The sequence below is a fragment of the Grus americana genome, chromosome Z (genome assembly GCF_028858705.1).
Source record: "Grus americana isolate bGruAme1 chromosome Z, bGruAme1.mat, whole genome shotgun sequence".
Classification (NCBI taxonomy): Eukaryota; Metazoa; Chordata; class Aves; order Gruiformes; family Gruidae; genus Grus; species Grus americana.
The window spans coordinates 86361741-86377812 of NC_072891.1; the positions used below are offsets into that span (position 1 = coordinate 86361741).

General features: G+C 38.9%; 1 protein-coding gene across 9 annotated transcripts in view; it reads right to left on the reverse strand.

Annotated features, from left to right (window-relative positions):
* The window catches only part of SKIC3 (SKI3 subunit of superkiller complex), a 49639-nt gene that overhangs the window by 27024 nt on the left and 6543 nt on the right, over positions 1-16072 (reverse strand). For 8 of the 9 annotated variants that reach the window (XR_008574579.1, XM_054808852.1, XM_054808848.1 and 5 more), the window contains 16 exons: positions 15168-15266; positions 14968-15076; positions 13036-13176; positions 10220-10321; positions 7238-7371; positions 6499-6585; positions 6306-6409; positions 6069-6195; positions 5050-5229; positions 4099-4223; positions 3396-3649; positions 2511-2613; positions 1530-1706; positions 431-575; positions 189-267; positions 11-72 (listed from right to left, as the gene is read on the reverse strand). Coding sequence is in view for 8 of the 9 variants with exons in the window: in XM_054808852.1 (XP_054664827.1) it covers positions 11-72; positions 189-267; positions 431-575; positions 1530-1706; positions 2511-2613; positions 3396-3649; positions 4099-4223; positions 5050-5229; positions 6069-6195; positions 6306-6409; positions 6499-6585; positions 7238-7371; positions 10220-10321; positions 13036-13176; positions 14968-15076; positions 15168-15266 (2028 nt within the window). In the remaining variant the exon portion in view is untranslated. Of the gene's footprint in view, positions 1-10; positions 73-188; positions 268-430; positions 576-1529; positions 1707-2510; positions 2614-3395; positions 3650-4098; positions 4224-5049; positions 5230-6068; positions 6196-6305; positions 6410-6498; positions 6586-7237; positions 7372-10219; positions 10322-13035; positions 13177-14171; positions 14291-14967; positions 15077-15167; positions 15267-16072 lie in introns of those variants that run through there. The other variant, XM_054808854.1, reaches the window with a different exon arrangement.

The following is a 16072-nucleotide window of genomic DNA, read 5'->3' on the forward strand; positions in this document are numbered from 1 at the left end:
CAGCACTTACGATTTGCTCAGCTTGAACAGATTTGATGAACGAATGTTGAGCAAGAGCATAATTCCCAATAGCTGGGGGGAGGAAGAAAAAAGGAGAGCTAGATCTAACTGAATTTCATAAACACCATTAGTCAAGTTGTCTTTTAATTCAGCATATTATGGAGCTAGAGGTTTTGCTGAAGACTTACCACTACAGGAAGCAACTACACCAAGTGCATTCCAGGAAAGATGATTTTTGCTGTCAAGCCTTACAGCTTTTTTGAGACACTGGAAGAAAATAGAATGTGGATTACATCACTAGAAAACCAAAAATTAAGACTTCATGCACTTATTCAAAGATAGAGGTTTTATTGAGGACAGAGAGAGTATGCAGACAAGCATCAGCAGCAATTTAAGTTTTAAAGAATGTACCAGGAAAAACAGACAATACCTGTAAAGACTTCTCTAGCAGTTCACTGATCTCATTCATGTCAGTGCCCACTGCTGTGAGGTGCTCTGCTTGTCGATAATAATTTATTCCAAGATCACACCACATGCTAGGCAAAGGCATCAATTTTAAAGCTCTGCCGTAACACCTACAGAAACATGAATCACAGAAGCATTATTCCAATCCTCTCTACATGAAGAGCAGAAAGCTAAAAAAAAAAACATTTAGAAGAGTGCTTAAAAACCTAAACCAAGCAAACATGCATAAATACAAACAAAACCAGACGAGAATGGAAAGCAAACAACGACTAACTGATTTTCGTTCAGTTACCTTCACAGAATCTGTCCTGGTCTAGAGGCAATCTGTAGTACCCACCAGGTGTGAAGCCACAGATGTGCATTAAATCAAAGCTACATCAGTTGCAATATGCATGCTTTTACTTAAAACAGACATCAGTCATTTTTACAGTTAATCAGACTTCCCCTAGAAAAGTATCTGACTTCACGTATCGTGGTTGAGATTTACTAAGCAGCTGCATTTCCTGCCTTACCCATCCAACTGCAGAAATCTCAGAGGGAGTCACAGAAGAGCCTACAGAAATACTACCAAATATTTTCTACCATCATGAGCTTCCAGGGCCAGAAACAAGGAATTCGCTCCTCCAATGTACTCTAGACCCCATACCTAGGGCAAGAGTTAATGGCATTTTTATAAGAAAGAAGTACAGACAGAAAGCTTAGAAGTATTATCTTGGACTTCAGTAGTCCTGGAAGAATTAGTTAGCAACTACCGCAACCACTCCATTTAAAGAGGTACAATTTGTTGAATGACAGGCAGGATGTAGCCATGCTCTGGAGACAGAAAGGAGAAGAGCAGGTGCTGATGAAGTGTTGAAAGCCACTGTGAAAGCCAGGAAGCACCCTGAAACAAGCAGTGTAATTTGGAAGAATCATGAGACCCTATTTATCATGTCATTAATCTTTGCTCAATATGCAGGTGTCAACAGATCAGCATGTCTTTCATTTTCTAGAAATGGTCTAGAATACTTGAGACTACAGAGTCTCAAGCTGCACAGAAGCTCTTGATAATGAAAAATTATTACCTTCCTCCCAGTCTGAGCAGCTCAATTTTGTTCAGCATCTGCTTGCCTGCATTTTTACCCAGAAGAGATCCTAGAACTTGAACATTCACTTTGGTTGGTGAAATAACATGCACACTAGTACAGGTATCTCCAAGCAGTTTCCAGAGGCAAGATACATCAGGACGGTGCTTTGTTGCCCTGTAATCAACAATACAGGAAACCCACACAACACCCATTCAGACACTTCAATATCCTTTTCTGAGAGAAAGTTCACCATTTTAAAGAGTGGCACAAAATCAAATTTAATTAATTAACAAACTGTTTGATTATTTTTTTTATTCAGTTTTCTTCCTATTCAAGCTACAGGTCTAAAAGGTCAAAAATAAACAAAAAAAGAGGAACTACAAATGCCAATGTACCCCAACTTTGCTGGGACTAAGAGTCAGTTCTGAAAATTAGCCATTATCTATCAACATGTCAGCTGACTACATCCACTTTTGCATTTCAGAGCACTATTGTGTTATATTACAAGACATGACTCATCTGCAGACACCTGACGGACCTTTTCCTACAACAGCAGCTATGCCAAGGTTTAATTTAGGACATGAAAGCACTTTGTATGAAATGCAAAACAAAAAGATTGCGGGAGGGACGGAACACTTTACCCTCATCCAACATTTTTGGTAGAAATACCCCCCTCCCAGCCCCATGTATACAGGAGGACAGCTGGAGAGAACTGTGTGTCATTTCACACTTCTGTTACATCAAATGACTTTGTATTTTTAAACAAAAATAAACAAAACTCTGTAATTACCATTCATTGAACCAGCGTAAGTCCAGAATGTATTATTAAAACCATTTTCAATAAGCACATTCTTACTTCTAGATTAGACGCATGGTCCGTTTGATTTAGTTTAACTGAAAATCTGCACTTAACTTATACTTCTGCCTGTCAAACCACAATCCCAGTGGAAATTGAGTAACTAAATATTTAGTACTAACCTTGTAAAAAATTCAAGAGCCTGCTCTATGTAATCCACAGCCTTCCTATCAAGATAGTTATCAAGGGCTGATCTTGCCAGCATAAGATAGCACTCACCAAGTCCTGAAAATAAAAGAAAATATCCTCTATGAAAAGAGATGGTTTTATGATATACTTGATAAAGGAGGTGGTGTGGGAGGGTGGAAGCCTGCTCAGTGTTCTGCTTGATATAAACATTTATACCCTGCACATGCTATGCCAAAATCAAAAGTGACTCACAACACGGACTTTGCTTTTAACGTATTCTGTCAAGTGTGAACTTTAGAATAATTTGAATATTAAAATAAACCTAATTCATTATAAAACCCATAACATTTAAGCTTTGGGTTTCTCCTCAAATATTAACTGAAGCCACGATGAGAAATCTGCTCTGCAGTGCTAAGTCTTTGACAAATACACCAACTTTCAGTTCACACGAGTCAAAAATCATAGCCAAAACATAAAAAGAGAGAAGAATTAGGAGATTTAAGAAAAGAATAAATATAGAGGCAACTACAGTGGGGAAGCCTTAATACCATGTGCTTATGTCCCCTCTAAGCATTTTATTCCAGGTAACGCTGTCAACTGTTACCTAATACACCTGCACACTTCTATACAACAACTTTGCAAACTGCTGCTGCAGTCAGCAATTGCCTTCTTGCCTAACAACTAGTAGCTGGTAGCTACACAGGAATAATTACCTTTCATACTTACTTGAAAGAGAAATCACTCCCATGCATCATGATTTAAGAGCTCTTAATCGTTCCATGCAGGAAGACCTCAATACACCAAGAACCTCTCCACAAGACTGAAGCACTACAGCATGTGAGGGAGAGAGTTAACACTTCCAAATTCAGACATATTACCTTTCAGTGCAGGCACATAGTCTTCTGTCTCCTTTAAGATTTGTTGATAGGTAGCTATAGCATTTTCATATTTGCCTAGAATCTGCTCAACTGCTGCAGCTCTGTAAATGCTGTACACGAGCTCTGGGTTCAGCTCACTTGCTTTCCTGAAGGATTTTAGAGCTGTTGAATAGCTACCTCTGCTCAAGTAAGCCTCCCCTAGAGACTCCCAGCAGTTGGAATCCTTTGGATCAGCCCTGAGAGCTGCCTGCAAACTGAAGATACCAAGATATAAATGTATTTTAAAAAATATGATACAAGTTAACAGAAACAAATTATTTCCTTGCATTATATATTCTCAGGACACAAATGCACAATTATGCAGAATTTTTAAACACAGCATAGCAGTATTTTCATCTTGAGAGCACATTGTACAAGTTTAGACATAGTACCTAATCTCGACTCGTTATTCAGCGCTATACCGTGCTTGTCTATGACAAGCCTGTCACCAGGCTTGTTAGTACAGAACACTGCTATGCTGCAAAGACTATATTTTGCTAATTCTGGAATTGAAGATAGACACAGCTTGCTCAGACCCAGCTCCCATTGTTTAGTACAAGCCATCCTATAATCAGTTAACTTATTTTCAGAACTTGCTAAGGTCAAAGACTCTTTTATTGGGATTTATAGAAAATGGCTTTAAACCAACCACTAGTTCTCTTACTCAGCCACTGCTTGTGACGGCTGACCAGTTCTCAGGTAGTAAAGTCCACGATGAAGCCAGGCCCATTTTGCTGTACCAGTACTCGCTTTTTCAGTTACCTCATTCAGGATTGACAGAGCAGTGTCCTAACAAAGCACCAAAAATACCAGGTTAGTAAACATATATACATGTAAAGAAAAAGTTCTTGTTAAAGAATAATACTCCTAATCCAGCAAACCATTACACTGTCTAATCTGTTAATTACTGTACAGAAGAAATGTTACAGGGGCTTTTTAAAGCTGGCAGGCTGAATGGCAGATTAAAGGAGGAAATTATCACATCTAAAGATGTGATTATTTCTTATGTACCTGTCTTTGCAAATAGACAGTAGCTTCCTACAGTTTTGTAGAGACTTTTTTTTTTTTTACTTCTTTTTTAAACTAGAAAAGGATACAAGTATTTGCAGCAAGTCAGATACTTAGGCTGACTTTCCAGATGTTCCAATGCAGTTTGTCAAAGTATGGGTTACACTTGCTCTGTAATATCATAGGCTAAGAACTTTCAATAAAATGCTACGTAGGAAATATTTTTTAAAATGTTTTGGTGACTTTGTGTGCCTTTCCTGAAAGAAGCAAGGTGTAGGATGGAGAAAAGAAGTGGCACAAGTTAAATATAAAAAGAAAACTAAGTTTCTCTTCATGTTCACTATGGAAAGAATCCTTCATCTAAATCACACATGTGATGACTACAATGTTATGCTTGGCTCCCCTACTCCTGTCCCCAGATAGATTTAATTTTGAATTGGAGCATATAATTGAAGCAGGTCCAACTATGAAATCTGCTAAGCAGTGACAGAACATCTGTTTTCAGATCTTTTTCTCAAATACAGATGAAACCTGAAGTGATTCCTCAAAGAGTAGGACTAACAGAAAAACGAAACAGCATTAATCCAAAGCCCTGAATGTACAATACCATGTCTCCAAGTTCCATGCTTAAGTCTACAGCTGCTGTTCCAGATTCTTCATCGGTTCTATCCAGTTCAAAAGCCTTTTTATAGCAACCACGAGCTCTACTTTTGTCTCCAGCAATATCTCTGTAGTAGTTACCTAAATAACAAAAGACACTTCCCAAGTAGCTGTCCAATTTTGCAGCCTATAAGAAAATATGAACACAATACAAGACAGCATTTTGAAGGATTATACTGATGGACAGTGATAAGTACTTTTTCAGTCTCTGCTTATCAATTTAAGTTCCTTCTGTGATACATCTGAGTAGTCAAACTTTAAGATTTCAGAGATTACTTGAGCTTTAAATATTTGCAGAACCTGCTACAAACCTCATGACACAAAGCATTTTGTATATGAATTACTAACAAGCTAGTTGTTCCTTACTACATCCTGTCATTTTCATATTTTACTGTTTCAACCATTATGCTCATACTCTTACAATATTACATCACAATTAACTTCAGCCATTTATAAAGTTTAAGGTCCTTTTTAGATACACTTGACAGATTTGTTTATACCTAAGAAGCCCCCACACCCAAGCAGCAGAAAACAGCTTTGACATTAATTAAAAAAAGAAACCCCTCACATAAAACAGTTTAGAATGAAAAGTATTGTTCAACTACGTTCTCCAGTATACTCTGCTGTTATTGAAGTGCAAACAGTAGGCAATGATTTGAGTTGCTGACACCTATCATGAAGTCATATGACGAGTTTACAATGCCTAGAGTCTTATTTTGTATACTTCCGTGTTCCCAACAAAGATGTCAGACTGTATCTTTTGGATGCAAATTCTTAGCTATGTTCAGAGAAAAAGACACAACCACCAAAACCACAAAGATCAGAGAAAGCATATAAATCACGGGGTTTTGCAGACTTACTTCCCTGCACAGACACTGAAATTCTAACACCATTCTCATCTTTTTTCCTTTTGGTTTCTGATACAGGAAAACACTAATTCTACAGGAATAGTTAAACAGCATTTACCTTCAAGAACTGAGTGAGTGCTTTTCCTTTGTCTTTTTTTGTCTCATCGCTCATGAACCAGTATGTGAGCCCCAAGTACTGATGATACTCCGCAGTTTCAGCCTTTCTTTGAATAGCACTTAGAAAACTAAATAAAAGGAACAGAGGTCAGATCAGAGAAACTCTCAAAAGCAAAACATGATGTTCTATACTCCCCCCACAGTTCCCTGTTAGAGAGAAGGAAAAAAAAAAGTCTACCTTCTTTCTGCCTGTTCATAGTTCTTTTGGGAATAATGGATGAAACCTTCTAGAGCATGGGACTCGGCCAGATCAGGGTGGGACAACAGAAGCTCCTGCGAAATCTGCAAAAGGATGTCATTCGTCCCTAGTTATTTCCTCTATGAAACCAAGAATTCTACTTAGCTTACAGGAGTGACAATACAGCACTAACCTTTGAAGCTTGATCCATTAAACCTTTGTTTAGATAAGCCTGACCTCTGATAGCTAAAACCACTGGATCACTGCTTGCATCCACAATCTAGAAAACCAAGAGACATGACCAAGTTACTCTCTGCCCAGATTAAGAAATTAAAGGTATCAAAAGCAGGCAGACTGCATGAAGATAAAGACAAGGAAACATTTAGACAGAATACCCATGAGAAGTCTTAAACAATAATTTTGATGGACAACAGGTAGAAGGTTGTAGAGAGCAAGCACAAAGGTACAGAAGTCTAAACAGCAAAAAATGAAACTTTAAGATAAAAAAGAGGGGAGGCAACTTCTGCTTAAATCTTAACCATTTGATCTTAAAGTAATATGCTTTTGTTCATGACTAATGACAAGTGAATGAAGAATATGGGGAGCAGACTTAGAACAATAATTAAAATTAAGATGAACAACAGCCATAGAACCACTAAGAACCCAGCAGCACTGAGCAAGACCAGACAAAGTCAAAAGTGACAGCTTCTGAAATCAGAATTGGGAGTGAAAGAGAGTTGTAGCAAAGCCTAAAAAAACAGAGAAGGAAGAAGTGCTTGGACTACACCATAGTTGGTAGAAGTTGTCTAAATCACACAGAATGTAAAAAGGAGGCAAGAGGAACAATACACATCTTGAGGTTTTAGTACGGAAAGCTGAGAGCACTTTTAAAAATAAAAAAATAAAAATACATTTTAGTAATTGAAAAATACCTGCTCAAGTGCTTTAATGGCTTCTTCTGCAGCATCAGCATCAGCTATTTTAATCAAAGCCTCTGCTTTCAACTGAAGGCTAAGATTCTTCCAGTGAAGACTATGACCCTCAGGAGTTCCAAGAGCCTCGAGAGCTGTTGCCAAGAGAAAACTTTCATCAAGTAAAAATAGAAAAACAAACTACAAAGAGCACCACTGGTCCCGATATTTTTAAGATCTTGTTAATTACAATTTTTAAGTCTGATAGAGCACCACTTAATAGAATAATTTTTTTGACTGCTCTCCTCCATGTTGGAGAAATTGTTCTGTAAAATTTCTACCCATTCAAGTTTAAAGGTTAAATCAATTTTAGAAAGGTCCTCTCAGACATGTGGAGAGATTGATTGCTTTCTAGCTGCTGGCCTTATAAATGGAATGCTACAATTTCCCGATCTATGTCCTGATGAAACAATGACCTTTCAATAAACAAGTTGTTTTACAGTTCAGTGTTTAAAGGAAAAAATATTACTGAAACCAAGGCTTTAACTCTGTGCCTGTGTAACTTTGCACCTTTCTACGCAGTATTGCTTACTTCTCCAATACGCAGTATCATCTCATCTCCAAGAATGAGGGCATCTTTGTTGAGCTTCAGCATTCTCCAAAGGCAAGAACTTTTGAATAACTCAATTAACTATATTTTTTTCACTTATGATGAACTTTTGTCTGACTCGATACAGCCAGTAAGACAGGCCAAGCATAAAGCAATGTTTCCCCAGAATTGTCTCTGACTTCCCACACATTCTTTGTACTCGAGGAAACTTTCTGCATCAACAGCATCATTTAGCGAGGCACAATAGCTTAACTTACACCTTGCATTGAGAAACAAAACTTAATTTTGTTTGTTCTGAGCCTGACAGCTTTTAGTTTAATTTGGTACTAACCAAACCTCACATTGGAAAACAAAACATTTGACTTTCATTCATCTTCCACATCACTTGCAACTTCACAGATTTCAAAATCATCTCTGCTCCAGGCTGGAAAAGGACTTTACAGGTTATTTACTTGTTCTCATATGCTGCATTTTGCACACCCTTATTACTAGTCTATTAAATTCTACTATTATTTTCTTTTTGAGGTGTGGATGGGTACCAAAATTGCATACACATTTCACCATGCTGCTAAAGTTGTTAAAGCAACTACATGTTGGTGCTCTGTGTCAGTAACCATTCCCTTCCCTATAATTTCTAATATTTGACTTGCCTGTAAAGCATAAAAGGGGAAACAAATAGTCCTATTTTTTCCATACAAAATAAGGACCCTTCTGCTCTCTACTTCGACAAAACTATAGGACAGCTTTGTGAGAGCATTTCTTCCCACAACTGCATGATTTTCCGTTTAAGACTATGGAATTTTATTCAGTATTTTAACACCTAGTTACCATCTCTGGTAATCTCCTTTTAGAGTTTTTCATTCTGCTTTGAATAGCAGCAAACTTTATAACCTTATTACTCAACGTTCATAAAGGACTAGGAAAGAGAATGAACCCAGGTACTACTGAAAATTTCAGGAACACCCCCTTCCAGCCTGAACACAGACATTATTATTATATTGTCCTCTAGTTTTTAACTTACTTAAAACTGACAAAAAAGACTCATTGCTACAACTCTACTTCTTAACCCAAGGCTGCCTAGTTTCCTTAACAGACCATATCAATTACCACCTGGAAATCAGAGCAGACTATATCACATCTCTCTCCCATATCCATGTGCTCGTAAACTCCTTCAAGTAGTTCTAAAAAAACAACTTTACAACAGCCATGCTGTCTATCCCCCAGAATAATTTTTCTACATAAATTCCCAAACTCTGTTCTTTCAGTTTGAGCTAATTTAACCACTAAACATACCAGACTTGTCAATGGTTTCCCCGATCTTTCCTGGAACCCTTTTTAAAAGTTAGGGTCACGTTATCTACCTTCAAGCAAGACAGTTTAAGCAAGCAGTTACATAAATCACTTAGTACTTCAGCAATTTCATCTTTATGTTCCTCAGTCAATTCCTAGGTCGGTATCTCATAATTCCTTAATGCCAATTTTTCTTGTCTTGTTGTATAGCAGCTTCTATTAATACTATCATCATGGACAAGTTGTTTGATGAATCCCCTGAAAAGAAGGATCATGGTGTAGAAGTCACCCTGAGCTCTTCCACACTGAACACATATGGGAAAATAATCACCTCATTTTCATTCTTTCTGCAATAAATTTCTTTTTACGTACTTTGTTCTGTTTTCACATTTACTCCGCTCAAATTTATAGGCCTTCTGAATCTCTCTTGCTGGCAAGTACTTCCTCTCGCTTTTAACAGCTTCCCATGATTGTTCATCCAGGTCTGCATACCTTTACCTCTTCAAATCTTTCTTGAGAAGCTTTTCATTGCATTTGTCCTGGCCAGAAAAAAGTCCACTTTGGCTGCCTCCTCATTTATAACCATCAGATAATGGCTCTATTCACTAGATCATAACAACTGACCTCATTCCTAGGTAGCACAAATGAAGATTTACACTCAGTGAGGTTTCTTAAGATGCAGTTGTACTACACAACATTTCTGCATTTCACACTAACTTGATTAAAATCTTATCTTTTAAGTCTAAACAGAAAGTCTACCAGACTAAAAATGTGACACACTGGTGGTTTCGGGCAATTATCTGCCCGTTTGGCAGAGTTGGTCAACCACCAGCTGAAGAACCACATCAGAATATGCAAACCTTCTTAATACCAATCATCAGACAGTTTTCTGGTTCTGAATTTCTCTTTTCCTGAGACTAAGCAGCGCAAGGTGCTTTACAGCTGTTATAAACCAAGAGAAGCAGGGGACACCACCACAAGACTGCAAAAACCAAAGGACGATGACTGCTGCTAACTCAGACCTGCCATGCAAAGGCCACATTGGCTGGACTGCATAAAGGGGTGTACCCCTGCAGTTGCTCTTTCAATTAGTGGGCAGTTACCTTGATTGCAGGACAGGACAGCATCCCTGTGTTTATGTATTTTCATCTGTGCCTCCGCCAAATAATGCCACGCTGCTGGACACTGGCTAGTCTTCTGCAAACCTAATAAAAGAAGAGTATAAAAAAGGCACTAAAAAACGTTGCTTAGGACTGCAAAGACTGTAGGTGGCAGATGCTGTATTGCCATGTAATACCATCAAAAACATATTATCAATCAGATAAAGAAAAAATTAACTGCAAGTCTTATCAAGTCTTTTTTTAAACTGTTTTAGACATACAGGCTTCCATGCAGTTAAGGCAAAGACTAAGAAGGACATAAGCTTCCGTTAAGCTTAACTTTGCATATAAAAAAGAAAGGGGAAAAAGTGAGGAAATACACAGCACTGGCTTAAGGTGTGTGGTGGGTTGACCCTGGCTGGGGGCCAGGTGCCCACCAGAGCCGCTCTCTCACTCCCCTCATTCACTAAACAGGGGAGAAAAGGCATAACGAAATGCTTGCAGGTCGAGATAAGGACAGGGAGAGATCACTCACTAATTATCGTCACGAGCAAAACAGACCAAACTTAGAGAGGGAATTCATCTAATTTACTACTAGGCAAAACAGAGTAGAGGAATGAGAAAATAAAATCAACTCTTAAAACACCTCCCCCCACCCCTCCCATCTTCCCGGGCTCAACTTCACTCCCGGCTTCAACCTTCCCCCCCTCAGCGGCACAGGGGGACGGGGAGTGGGGGTTATGGTCAGTTCATCACACGTTGTTTCTGCCGCTTCTTCATCCTCAGGGGGAGGACTCCTCTCATCGTTCCCCTGCTCCAGCATGGAGTCCCTCTCACGGGGTGCAGACCTTCAGGAGCAAACTGCTCCAGCGTGGGGTCCCCCACGGGGTCACAAGTCCTGCCAGCAAACCTGCCCTGGCGTGGGCTCCCCTCTTCACGGGTCCACCGGTCCGGCCAGGAACTTGCTCCAGCGTGGGCTTCCCACGGGCCACAGCCTCCTTCAGGTGCCTCCACCTGCTCCAGCGTGGGGTCCTGCACGGGCTGCAGGTGGAATCGCTACACCCCCTCATCCTTCCTCCATGGGCTGCAGGGGGACAGCCTGCTTCACCATGGCCTTCACCACGGGCTGCAGGGGGATCTCTGCTCCGGCGCCTGGAGCTCCTCCTCCCCCTCCATCTGCACTGACCTGGGTGTCTGCAGAGTTTCTTACATCTTCTCACTCCTCTCTCCGGCTGCAAAAGCTCTCTCTCTCTAAGTGTTTTTCTTCTTCTTAAATATGTTATCACAGAGGCGCTGATTGGCTTGGCCTTGGCCAGCGGCGGGTCCGTCTTAGAGCCGGCTGGCATTGGCTCTATCAGACACAGGGGGAGCTTCTAGCAGCTTCTCACAGAAGCCACCCCTGTAGCCCCCCCGCCACCAAAACCTTGCCACGCAAACCCAACACAGGTGCATTTTTGTTTCAAAAATAAAAGAAGTCCTTCATTTTGATAAGATTAAGATTAGCAGTCTCTAGATTGCTTTATAAAGTTTTCCTTATAAACCATAAAAGGCCTATAGAACTTCAAGACAACAGAAAAATGATGGCAAGAGTGTTTCACTGAAACTTCCTGATAAACTTGCCTTAATTAAGGATTCAGTAATAAAACTGAATTTGAGTCTGCTGGAAATAATGCCTTAAAGCTTCAATGCCCAAGATGCTAACACCTGGCTTACTGGAAGACACATTATTTCCAAGAGCCTTGTCCTTTGCATTCTCCTCTTCATGAGCAGAATATTACATGTAAAAGTAAAAATAAATAAATAAAATTATTTGGGAGGTGTATCTTTTGTCAAAAACAGGATGTATGTTTTGTCATATGGCCATTCAAGTCAGAAGAATCAAACATCCAATGGCCATTCAAGTCAGAAGAATTTGCTTTCCATGGAAGACTTTTACCTATTAAAGACCTGAAATTTTTATTTCTGATTTTTGGCAAGACGTGTTATTTCACTGCGGGTAAGCTAATGTAGAATATTCTGAAATACAATTACAGAAACAATTCTATTCTAAACCTGGGTAAAAGGATGCAGAATACCACAGTATAGACTGACTCATGATTGCTTAGATCCCAAATGCTTATTTACCCAGCTTTCTCAATAAGCTGTTCTGAATTTTCCATGGCCAGCACAGTGAGAGTGGAGAGTCCTATTTTCCCAACAGTATACTTATGAATAATTTCCAAAGACCTTTGCCATTTCAATACAAGCAAGATAATTACAGATTAGTAAGTCAACGCCTCAGGAAATCTGGCTACTGTAAAAAAAAAAAAAAAAAGAGAAAAAAAGTCCTCCAATATTTCTCATTAGATACCCAATACAAGTGTTTACTCAATGTAAGTGTTAAACAGGTCTTAAAATGATGTAACTTTAAAGGGAAGTCATCTTTGTTCAGGTATAGAAATGAAGTGACTAGATTAGAGAAGCTGTGTTATATTTTACCTTATAAATTCCACGCTCCTTTATTAATAGCTCTTGCTGTACTTACTGCTTCATCTAGGTATTTCCTCAATAACAGGCAGATTAAAAAAAGTTTAAAGTTGATCACACTAAAATACTACAGAGCTGACTATAACGGCAATGACAGACTTCAGAGATGTTATATTCAAAACTATATTTTAAAAAAAATTCAATGCCCAGAGAAAGCGTTGACTATTCCTTTTAAATCCAGCTGGTCTTCGAACTGGCAAAGTACTATGCAAGTATAAGACTCCCAAAATATCCAGCATAAACTAGCTAGTGTTCCAGTTATAGACTATTTATACTTCACATTAAACATTTACCTTCAGTAAGACTCTTAACAGCCTCCTTGTATTTCTTTTCTTGGAGGCATTTTATACCAAAACCAATGATTCCTGGACCACTGCTTGCATCCATCTCCAAAAGCCTAGAAAAACACTGCAGGGCCTCTTCCGACAAAGTACCTGGTTTCAGAAAAAGAAATATTTTATATAGTTTTAGATTAAAAAAATGCAACAGCATACCCTATCTACATAAATATGACCCTTATCCTTTTAGCTCAAAGTAAAGGATTTCAGTAAATTTTTTTCCAAAGATCCTACATACTCATCACCCTCCACCACCAAAACCAAACCCAAAAAACCAAGTAGTAGTCTAAATACCCAGTACCACCAAACAGAATAAACTGTCAGTCTGAAACCTGAGGTTTTAACCACTCTTGTTAAACTAGTACAGATACGCTTCCTTTATTAATAAAAATTAATTCCTTCATATGCTTTTCATGTAAGCCCAGCTGAACCCTCACACATCAAAATTTGCCACAAATAAATCAAAATAATTTCCTTGCAGAGTAGGCCTTGTGTACCTACAAATTTGCTGTGATGAGCTTGCTGCAAGTCTTGCTGCGAAACCACATAATTTAATGTCTTGGCTTAATTTTAATGGATGCCACTAACTTTATATGCTTGTGTTTAGCTGTGACTGTAGATTTGGCAGTCCTTGCTTAAAGCAACTGTTGTGACTTGCAGCAACAGTCTTTGAACTACTATTTCCTTTAAAAAATTACGGACTCATTTGACATAAAGGTTGCCTTTGATTTGCATTTGGTAAAGGTGACTAACAATGCATCTGAGTTATAAGCCCACAAGTTTGGGGCATGAAGGACTATGACATGTTAGGATGACTCAGATATAAACAAATAGCCTTACTAAAACCTAAGCATCATCCTCCCCACTCCAAGATGGCTGTGGATGGTGAGATGCTGTCAGAACATTAGTGTAGAAGAACCATGCCAATCAGATGCTCATTTTCCTTTGGAAAACAATTTCTGTGTGTTTCTCTGAACTGTAAAGCATTCTCATGTGGAAATGAGTCTGGGCCTCATTTGTTTTCATCCTTTCAAATCAAAGTGAAAAATTCTCTCTTGTTTTACATTGCTATGTTATTCTGTGGAGCCTACCTTCAGAACTGGAAAAGGCATTCTTCTACTAAGCTGAAAGTTATTTCTCTTTATATAACCAGAGGGTTTTTTTTCCTGATTGTCTTTGGTTTTTAAAAGAAATAAAAACAACTTCTGATGCCTTAAGCAATAAAATGAAAGACCAAAACTTAGTAGTTATCTTTGAAAATACTGACAGCGTTCAACACTATTGCAACGTTGTTTAGCGAACTACTGAAAATAGCAATTGTATACTTCCAGATCCCTGCACTATTGACCACACAAAGTTTGTGGTTTTTTCCCCTCAGAGATCCTCCTTTTCTACTTAGAACAAATATTTAAATCTGTTTATTCCCTATTCACCAGGTATTCTTTTGAAGAAAGTTTCAAAATGTCACGTTTTTGCCAAGAGAGATTTTCTGCGTCAAGAATAACGTAAGCGTTGCCTGTTCTCTGCCTTAGAACACTGGTTAACATCATCCATTCCCTCTTCTAAGCTTAAGAAGCTAACCTTCATTTATCTGGAGATGCTGCTTTTGAGTTTTGTAAGGTATTCTTTCTTTATGACTTTGTACAATGCGAATTGGACTTAACTCACAGAAGTTTTTCACCAATTTACAGTCAGCACTCAGTTACAGAGCTAGGAAATAGCAAATCATAGGACCAAACACTTTTCATTTCCAGACAGGCAGAAATACAACATAAAAGTAAACAGTACGTTTGTATTGGGTTGTGAAGGGTAAAAACTTGTAAAAAGATTGTCACAAAACTATAAAAAAATTTAATCACCCAAAATGTCTAAACCCATCTTACTCACCTGACTGAACAAAGTGCAGGCAAAGTACTTCTAAAGGATAAGTCATAGTAGGATACAAAGCCATCATATCATTACAGGCCTTTTCCAACCTAGTAGTTTCATGAGGAAACTTGAAAGGAGAAAAATAAATATTTGTGTGAATTATCAGATGTGGAATATTACATCTATTCACTGATGAAGACAGATTAACATAACCTTACTTTTGACAAGCACTGAATGAAGTCCTTGTAAAGATTTTGGTGGTCTTCACCAGGGACAGTGTCAGCAGAGTTCACCGCATGTTCAAACGCAGTCAAAAGCTGAAATAAGAAATAATTAGGAGTGCAACAAACAATGACTCTAGGAAAAGTTATCTTCATAGAATACAATAGTTTAGTTGGAAGGGACCTATAATGATCATCTAGACTACCTGCCTGACCACTTCCGGGTTGACCAAAAGTTAAAGTTAAAGCTTGTATTAAAGACCAGAAGTTAAAGCATGTTATTAAGGGCATTTTCCAAATGCCTCTGAAACACCGACAGCCACGGGGCATTGCCCACCTCTCCAGGAAGCCTGTTCCAGGGTTTGGCCACCCTCTCGGTAAAGAAATGGTTCCTCTTGTCCAGTCCGAACCTCCCTGATGGAGCTCTGAACCATTCCCATGCATCCTGTTGCTGAATCCCAGGGAGAGGAGCTCCCCACATCCCCTCAGGAAGCTGCAGAGCACGATGGGGTCACCCCTCAGCCTCCCTGCCTCCAAACTAGACAAACCCCAAGTGCTCAACTGCTCCTCAGAGCACGTGCCTTCCAGTCCTTCCAAGAAAGTGACAAAGCAAGTTCCTTATTGTGAAGTAGCACTCAAATAGGATCCAAAGCACATTAATTGTCTAGTACAAGAGGAAGCAGTAATATACCCTCTTATAAAGTAGTATAGGTACAAGGTAGGCAAAATTTGTAGGAACAGAGATTCCTCTTCATACCAAATCCCAAATCAATGAAGGACTTGGTACCACAAAACCTAGGTTACTATCCTCTGCAGTTAGCTGTCAGGTCTCCCCCCTGCTCTACTCTAGAAGTAATCTTTTATTTCTTGACTCTTTATACATGGGAGAACACAGCACCACA